The sequence below is a fragment of the Berghia stephanieae genome, chromosome 2 (assembly GCF_034508935.2).
Source record: "Berghia stephanieae isolate SIO BIC M18660-M18661 chromosome 2, UCSD_Bste_1.3, whole genome shotgun sequence".
In the NCBI taxonomy this organism is placed as follows: domain Eukaryota; kingdom Metazoa; phylum Mollusca; class Gastropoda; order Nudibranchia; family Aeolidiidae; genus Berghia; species Berghia stephanieae.
The window spans coordinates 101338009-101348008 of NC_088361.1; the positions used below are offsets into that span (position 1 = coordinate 101338009).

The following is a 10000-nucleotide window of genomic DNA, read 5'->3' on the forward strand; positions in this document are numbered from 1 at the left end:
CGCGTATGTGTGTGTGAGTGTGTGTGTAAGAGCATTTTCACAAAGAAACAATACTCGTTCCATCTCCAAAGACGGTCTAACTCGACGAATTCTTGCATTCAGTTTCTTCCAGGTCTATTTGTACCGTTCAGAGTTGACAGTGGCTCCCTGTGGTAGGAAATCAACGAGGATTACACATCTAATGTCCCAAAACACTGTGGCATAATTTTCCCAGCTGCATTTTCAGCTTTGAAGTTTTCGGTCTTAGGGGAAGACATTGTCGTCAATCCAATGCTTGACAGGTTCAACCCACCTAGAAATTGCCTCTACAAAATACCGGAGTTTTATAGACGTCACCAATGCATTTAAAAATGTTACTCGATGTTTCTTCTTCGAAAACATGAAATTCAATGACAGCTTTCTGTCGCTGGCGACATCCATGGGGGACAGCTATTTTGAACTGCCATAAATTTGTCAAAATTTGACATAATTAAAAATTATAACTTTTGGTTTAAAGAGTACGTGTAAGTTGAATTGAGCCAAATATGACGTCACATGAAAAAGAAATGAACTCAGTAGGAGATTTGTCCCATGACTTTTTGACTCACTCTCGTGTTTAAGATAACTTTCAAAACTTGCTAAGCCAAATCCAGGTAGATAATGAATTAAAATTCCCATGCAGTCTTTTAGACGCCTTAGAATAACCAGTTTGGAAAATTCCCATGCAGTCTTTTAGACGCCTTAGAATAACTAGTTTGGAAAATTCCCCAGCAGTCTAAGACGCCTTAGAATAACCAGTTTGGAAAATTCTCATGCAGTCTTTTAGACGCCTTAGAATAACCAGTTTGGTTTAACAATCAAACAAATTTGATACCTCAACATATTCTTGTAATTTGATTGTTTGTTTTTTATTTTTGAGAGGTGTTAAGATTTTTTTTGGTCACGATTAAAATTTAAAAATATCAACCGTGGCTTTCACTAACCTCTTGTTGCATCATTATTGCTTATCCTTGACTTGGGCAAAGGTGGAGGTCGTGACCCCGCCATGTTGCCTCCAGTGTGATTTGACCCTTGACCTTTCTTTCCCTCATTGTTTGGAGCTGATCGTACTTGGCGGGAATCATCGATCTCGTCCTCTAAAGAAGGAAAGATTGAATGTTAGAGGCTTGAAGGAAACGATTGGTTGACTCATAAATAACACTGTGAAATTGAATGTAAGCTTCCATTTAATTGGATTCAGTAGTCTGATGTCACGCCGCCCGGCAACGGCGGCCATCTTGGTTCTAAACAAAGAAAATCATTACTTTTTATTCTTCATGCTGGCTAGAACTTTTCATCAGAATGTGTAAAAGTCAAAACATGATCAAATTTATGGGGTTTTTTTCCTCTGGATACGCTTTTATGCTCGCCGGAGAACTATTTTATACGGGCCTCCGCCATTGTTCCGATAGTTTAGAGCCAGTGTTACTAAGTTACCAAGCGTCATTAGGAAGGAAGTGACGTTACGACTGTTGAAGACTATTACGAAGCAGATAAAATGGACAGGATGAATGAAACACTATATGTGAATGAGATAATGTGGTAGAGGCGTTGTTAAGATGAATAAACAAAACAAAGTTGTATTCTAATAGGGAATGAGATTAGCGGAAGAGTAGCGTCCCTTGATTGGACGTCACCCATAGTCTGTGACGTCACCGGCGTAAAAAGTTATTAGAGAGAGAACGTCATGTTGGTTGTACGCATGCGTCTCTCGTCCTCGCGTTCTCTCTCTAATAACTTTTCCGCCGGTGACGTCACAGCCTATGGGTGACGTCCAATCAAGGGACGCTACTCTTCCGCTAATCTCATTCCCCTCTCGGATGGGACAATACATCGTGCCCCATGGAATCTTGATTTAATCCTCCTGTCCCGATTTGGCTGACGCAATGTAGAGTGAGTCCTCGGAGAGTGTATGGTATGTGTAGATGGTGCTAATCGAGGCTCGAAGAAATAAATAACAATGTGACATTAAATGTAAGCTTCAATTTCATAAACGAAAACAGATTATCACATTATCTCATTTGTCTGTAGTGTTTTATTCATCCTGTTTTGCTGATAGAGGGAAAACACCCCAAACGTCTATATGATTTGTTTTCGTTTATTAAACTGAAGCTTCCATTCAATTTCACATTGTTATTTAGCTCTTGGAGGGGGGGGGGGGGGCTCTTTATTCACATTCTTCAACGTTCTCTTTTACCTCCACAGACACCTGGATACACCGTAACACTGGCCCTCGTGGTTCTGATGGAAATTTCGGTTTCTAATTTTTCCTGATTTAACAATTTAAAAATAAATTGCATAAAAAAAGGAAGCAACACGAAATGACAAAAGACAGCGAGGCCTAAAATCTAACTACTTAGGAGTAAATAATAACGTGAAGTTTAATGTAAGCTTCAATTTAATTACAAAAACAGATCAAATGAACGTTTCGGGTTTCCCCTTTATCAACAAAACAGGATGATTGAAACACCACAGATGAATGAGATGATGTGGTGTTTCAATCATCCTGTTTTGTTGATAAAGGGGAAACCCGAAACGTTCATTTGATCTGTTTTTGTAATTAAATTGAAGTTTACATTCAACTTCACGTTATTATTTATTTCTTCGAGCTTCGAGCAGCAACATTTAAACAATTTAGGAGAGATAACATTTTTAAGAACAGGCAAATTCTTATTAATAAGTTCAGGCAATATATTTACCAACTAGGACGGGTAAAACCTAATTCCTTACTTAAAGAGAGGTAAAATATAACTAGTAAGGAGAGGTACAATCTTCTTACTTATAAGGATAGGTGAAATCTAACTGATAAGGACATGTAAAATCTAACTAATAAGGACAGGTAAAATCTAACTAACATGGACATGTAAAATCTCACTAATATGGACAGGTAAAATCTAACTAATATGGACAGATAAAATCTAACTAGTAAGGGACGTAAATGATTACGTTTATGGACAGGTAAAGTCGTACTAATTCTGTATGGAAAAAGAACCAACTTTATCCATGATTTATATTTACAAACCAATGTGATATTTCGGGTCGAACAGAAGATCTCTCTCTTAAAAAGGTTAATCTTTTCAAATATTGTGTAAAATACAATTTCGCTTTAACTGAGTTTGGAGGGCAAATGTTTGTGTTTGAATTACTTGTGGGTTTGGAAGGGGGCAGAGATTGTAACCTTCTTCCGTCTCTAGGTGGATCATGGTTTGTGTATGAGTTGTTTCCATGGTTACCGTTTACAAGATGGCTGCTGTTTGGCGTGGGGAAAGCTAAGGCATTCCCATTGGCTGGCACTGTTGGTTTGCCAGCCACTCGTCGAGGCTCGGAATGGAATCGCCTCTGTCTATCGTTGACCCTGGGGAAGTAGAATGACAATAAGTTAAAATTGAGCTTTATATAGCGCAATATCCACTAAATGTGCTCAAAGCGCTTTTCAAGGGGTCCCTGGTCAACAGCAACATTTAACATGTAGGACGGGACATGCCGCCTGTTAGGCATTATTACATTTTTTTTCGGACAGAGACAACGCTGTTAACGGCCAGGTACTCATTTTACACCTGAGTACGGTGAGAGAATGTGAGTAAAGAACCTTTTCCAAGGACTCAACTATGCGCCGAGCGCGAGGCTCGAACCCAGTTCAATTTGATATTTTCCATAGAATTTTTGTAAGCGTTTTTAGTTCAATATCGTATGGTAATCGGGTTTTTGGGCTTGTGGTATGACACTAACGTAGTAATCGGTTGGTCACGTGTTCGAGTCCCGCTTGGGGGGGGGGGGGCTCTAAGTTGAGTTCTTTTTAGTTCCATTTTTCCCATCAACAAAAATCGCAAAATCTCTTTACATGCGTCGTGTCTCGTCTTAAGTGTTTACCGTTGTTGTTGTTTTGGAACACGCTGTAAAGTGCTTTTAACACATTAAGTGGAAATTGGACTATACGCTTATGGAGGACAGGACAAAATGGCGAAGATTTGTGGCTCATGTTGGGCGCCCCAAGGGGCGGACTAAGTAAGTAAGTAAGTAAGTAAGTAAGTAAGTAAGTAAGTAAGTAAGTAAGTGGACTATACAGCTCAATGTTTTGTTGTTTCAGTCGATTTTGTTGTAATTGTTGGATGTTGTCCTAATGTAGATGCTATGCCACTACCATAATAATGTATCATTTGAAAAAAAACCCACACAAATCAACAAGAGATTAGTTAAGTCATTTGATTGGTGGCGTTGATTATTATGGGTCTTTATATCTTTATGTTGGCAACGTTTCTCGAAATCAATAAGTTATGGTATCGTTAATCAATCTCTCGACAATTATCGCTAAATAACGTATAAATGATTATATTACTTCTTGTTTTCAATGATAGATAATGAGTCTATTTTAGAAATAGATTGAACTTCCGCAATGAAAAAAAAAGAAACAAAACAAAGCAAAACAAAAAACCCCCAGCAAAAACAAACGAAAAAACAAACAAACAATCAAGCACAAAGAATATCCGACTTTAAAAAAGCACTACAATCTTCGAACTCTATCAAATCTAATTGACTTGAAACCAGATAAAAAGGTAATGAGCGATAGTTAATGATAAACGAAGGCTTGGCGATAGAATACGATAACAACCAACGATATCTATGAATGCTCTTCATAAAATTGTTCGTAAATAATATTATTTATTCTGTCGCTATCAGGAACTCATTGGAGTGTGAAAATGTCACCAACACCTTGGCTAGTGGCTGTCAAGTGGTTTGTATGAAAGGAACATTTACGCTGCTTGTGGTATTTATTGGTATTCTATTACCTTATTCTTCAACTTGATTAGTTTCAATTTTTTGCTGCATTCGATCGCGAGCTCACTTAATAATCAATAAACTTTTCAGTCAAGGCTCAATTCCTTGCAAGTTAAAAATACATCAACCCCCCCCCCCCCCCCGCAACCCCCCCCCCCCCCCCCGACACCCCACTGGTTTCCCTTCCATCCAGGACACTGGACTCTTGTTTAGATTTAACTGATGGATTCTTTGGAATGTCAGCGTCTTGTTCAACTGGTGACAAGAAATTGTTACGTCCTGCTACGGCACTGAAAACTGGGTCAATAGATATATATATATATATATATATATATATATATATATATATATATATATATATATATATATATATTGTATTCATATATGATGTCTAAGTTACAATGACAATAAAGTTATGGATGATTTTGATATAAAGAAAGTACAAGAAAATCTCTATCTCTGACTTTCCCAATTTTAAATCAGGATTTCTTGCCTTCCAAACATGCAAACACGTCACAACCAGGTGGAAATGAATTAACACCGTCCTTCAATCTGTTGGACATTTTAGAATCATTTGGGACAAGCTGGATTTTTACAATATCAAATTAAGAAATTAAGGAGAAGGCACCGGTGTAAGATAAAGATATGAACAAGAATGGAACGATATGAACAAGAATGGAAAGATATGAACAAGAATGGAAAGATATGAACAAGAATGGAAAGATATGAACAAGAATGGAAAGATATGAACAAGAATGGAAAGATATGAACAAGAATGGAACGATATGAACAAGGATGGAACGATATGAACAAGAATGGAAAGATATGAACAAGAATGGAAAGATATGAACAAGAATGGAACGATATGAACAAGGATGGAAAGATATGAACAAGAATGGATAGATATGAACAAGAATGGAAAGATATGAACAAGAATGGAAAGATATGAACAAGAATGGAAAGATATGAACAAGAATGGAAAGATATGAACAAGAATGGAAAGATATGAACAAGAATGGAACGATATGAACAAGAATAGAAAGATATGAACAAGAATGGAAAGATATGAACAAGAATGGAAAAATATGAACAAGAATGGAAAGATATGAACAAGGATGGAACGATATGAACAAGAATGGAACGATATGAACAAGAATGGAAAGATATGAACAAGAATGGAAAGATATGAACAAGAATGGAACGATATGAACAAGAATGGAAAGATATGAACAAGAATGGAAAGATATGAACAAGAATGGAACGATATGAACAAGGATGGAACGATATGAACAAGAATGGAAAGATATGAACAAGAATGGAAAGATATGAACAAGAATGGAACGATATGAACAAGGATGGAACGATCCGAACAAGAATGGTCGAAAGGTCCCAGACAAAGCAAGAAAGACAACTAACAAGAAAAAAACAAACCATCCCCCAAAATCAGTCGACCTATCTATACTAGTTGTCTTTTCTAATACAATATAAATATACCATTCTTTGTACCCCTTGCATACCGCCTTCATCACGTTTGTGAATATTGCTATCTATATAGAATAGTTCAGGAATATTTATGAGTCCCAAAGTTGGCATGAATGAGTTCTGAAAATTGGCTGTCATTCAAATTGTAACCCAACCCATCTAATCAGTAATAGGGAATGAGATTAGCGGAAGAGTAGCGTCCCTTGATTGGACGTCACCCATAGTCTGTGACGTCACCGGCGGAAAAGTTATTAGAGAGAGAACGTCATGTTGGTTGTGCGCATGCGTCTCTCGTCCTCGCTTCCCGCGCACAACCAACATGACGTTCTCTCTCTAATAACTTTTCCGCCGGTGACGTCACAGACTATGGGTGACGTCCAATCAAGGGACGCTACTCTTCCGCTAATCTCATTCCCTATGTGTCCTTTCGATGAAAACTTGATGCCAACCATTGAGGTTATAGCAGAAAAAAAAACCCGAATGGAATTTGTATTATATTAAACAGCCAAAGACTAAAAAATTTCACTTTCAACTCAGTGGGCTGACGTGCTCATATTTTCAGGTCTGATAGCCGAATGGAATTATGGGCTTGGTTTAACACTTGGTCAGTTATCATATTTCATATAATTCAATTTTTCAAGAAAACGTGGGTTATCAGGTTTATCCACGATGTCACCTGACTTCAATGACGCTGTATCAAAACATCATTTTCGTAAGAATCGCCATAAGACAACACCGGTATTGAGTTACTTTTAAATCTACTAACAAAATAAATAAGTTTTCATCAGTTTCTCTGGGGTAAATTTGAAAACTAAAAGATTGACCAAAAACTGACAATCTAGCATAAATATGACAGTAGTTATAGCTTTATATCGGAGGTCCCGATAGCTCAGTTGGTAGAGCACTCGCTTCATATGCAAAAAGGGACCGAGATCGATTCCGGGTGCAGTCGAGGTTTTTTCTGATTCCCCTGTCCAGCCAGCAGTGATTGGGTAGCTAGGTCTTATTCTGACGGAACGTATTTTGCGGTAGACTAGCGTCCTATCCAAAGGATAGCAAGCAATTGCTTTTGTCTGTTTCACGCTGTAGAAACCGAGATAAACTCCTGGTCCATGGGCCTCATGGCTTTGAAGGACTACTATAGCATTATAAAATGTCAAATAAATGGAGACAAAGTTAATGCTTCGTCCACACTTTTTTGTAGCTTTTAGAATCTATTTATAGTTTTCTATTGGTGCTAGATCGTCAGCTTTTGGTATATATTCCATTAATCAACCCCTACTCACCCCCCCCCCCCCCCCAACCCATTGACTGGTGAAAACAAATTTTGGTGTTTACATGTTCAAAATGACTTTGTATGGGGGAAACTCTATGGCGAATGTTACGAAAACGACTTAATGGCATCATCTCTAATTCAATTTTTTTTTGCAGCAGGTCCATCCCCACAAAAACCCGTTTTTAGGTGATGGTCACATTTCTTAATTTTTACCTTCTCTTGGGCACATGTTGGGCAAACCAGCCAGGAAATGTTCGTTCTCGCCTCAGAGTGTAGACGACAGGATTTCTCCTGTAGAACAATCGCTTTTCTAACTCCATGAATTAACTATGGTCTCCTTGGCCTCACACTCATAAACAAACACGCTGTTTTACTATAAATGTGTTTTGTAAATACATCCAGAAAACAACAACAACAACATACAGAGTTGTCCTTGATTACAAATAATCCTAAATCCCAAATCCAGACTAGAATCACAGAAATAAACGGTATTGAATATAAAAGCTTCAAATAAGAACACGATATCAAATACGGAGAGTTTCGGGCTCAAAACCTTTCTTCAGCCAACAACAACAACAAAAGCAACAGACAAACAATAAAAACAAATACATGACTAAAACACCAGATGGACGGAATGTGACTGTCCAAGATTTTTCTACAGAAAGGACGCACTGGACACTTCTTTGTCGTCAATCTGGTGGCAAAAACTCAAACCTGGGACCTCTCGAGGTCTTCATAAAACTCCCAGGTTATATTATAATATGAAATAACTGTTTTCCCTTTGTATTCCAATCTACTGAAAATATCAATAAGTGCGCACCATTCCAAGCCATCACTGAACACAACATACAATATCATGACCATATTTTACCACCCACACAATACCAGCCCACAACTTCCCATCCCAGACACGCTGTAACAAGAAATCTAATGGTATTGTGATGATTTTACGATTTGATTTAAAACACAAACACAACCTTGTTTCATAATATAAATACTGACTTAAGATCAACTCTCTCTTTTAACTATTAAAAACAACATTATCAATCCAGCAAGAACCTTTGATTATCTTTCACTGTAACCGACTTTAAATATGATTAATACTGGCAAAGCTCTGTGGTCTAATAAAGAGGGGAAACTAAATAATGAAAAAAAAGAAAGAAAAAACCAAACAACCCCTCCCTTTTCTTTGTGTTGCAATCCAGTGACAACTTCAATCAACGCACAGTTTCAATCAATCACTCCATACATCCAAACGTCTCTGGCCTGGGTTTTCTATTTCTACATGACAATGCACCTTTTCAATCGGCGTCCGATTCAATAAATCAATGAAATGTTTTCGCTACGATATTCTGTCAGTAGAAAAAAAAAAACCTCATTCAAGAAATCTCAGTATTTGAAAGGTCATCTTTGAACTCGACGCTTGGTCCATGTCAATTTATTAATTGGAATCGATTCCGTGTAAAGACTCCACAGTCATGGGGGCATCTCTGGTCTAGATCTTTCTCAAACAAACAGACACATAAATAAACACACAAACAAACAAACTAACAACAACAAATAATTAGTGTGTGGCTATGTGGTCGAGTGGTATGACACTCGCTTTCAGATCGGAAGGTCCTGAGTTAGAGCATCATTCGGCGCATAGTTTTGGAAATGGCTCGGCTCTTTACTCACATTCCCTCGCCGTACTCAGGTGTAGAATGAGTACCTGGCCGTTAGCAGCGTTGTCTCTGTCTGAATAGAATTGTAATATCGCCCAACAGGCGTCATGTCCCGTCCTACATGTTAAGTGTTACTATATACTGTAAGTCATGGACCCCTTTGAGCACGTTTAGTGGATATTGCGCTATTTAAAAGCTCACATTGGGGGGGGGGGGATTAATCTAACATTTCAATATTTTGTTAAAGTGATTTATCTGCCGGAAAAGGAATGATCTTAGAGTCCGCAATCTGAAATACATTTATTTTTGTTTTACCGAGGAAAAACAAGTAACAATATTCAACAGCATAAAAGAGCAATTTGTTTTTTCTGATCCTTTTGAATTAAAGTTAAAGCCTGTATTTAGTCACGTGTTTCACCCCGACATAGAACCAGAATAAATGGATGGGTTACAACCTGTGACTTCTTATGAAGTCCTAGGTTACAACCTATTTCTAGGGTTACAGGCAGAGAAATCGAATAGTTCACAAGGTAGGCTACTCCCCCTGGCCTTGTCCCTTATCCCTATACTCTGACAGGCAAACCAAAGACTTCTGGAAACTTCACCAAAATACCTAAACATTTACTGACTGAGGAAAAACACAATTTTGATAAAAACGGGGAAGATTGTACAAAGCACCAAGTCAATCGTGAAAAAGACACAAATAGATCAGTTTGTCCCTCCCACACAATTTGACATCTAGTCTCCCTGGTGCAGTAACAACCTAATTTTAAAGCACAAAACA

The 10000-nt window shown here is 37.9% G+C and overlaps 1 protein-coding gene across 21 annotated transcripts in view; it reads right to left on the minus strand.

The window, feature by feature from the left end:
* LOC144966059 (uncharacterized) overlaps positions 1–10000 on the minus strand; it is an 83535-nt gene that overhangs the window by 21150 nt on the left and 52385 nt on the right. For 13 of the 21 annotated variants that reach the window (XM_078902078.1, XM_078902079.1, XM_078902088.1 and 10 more), the window contains 2 exons: positions 3165–3373; positions 963–1115 (listed from right to left, as the gene is read on the minus strand). In XM_078902078.1, coding sequence (XP_078758204.1) covers positions 963–1115; positions 3165–3373 — 362 coding nt within the window. Of the gene's footprint in view, positions 1–962; positions 1116–3164; positions 3374–7765; positions 8661–10000 lie in introns of those variants that run through there. The other 8 variants (XM_078902095.1, XM_078902094.1, XM_078902098.1 and 5 more) reach the window with 4 other exon arrangements.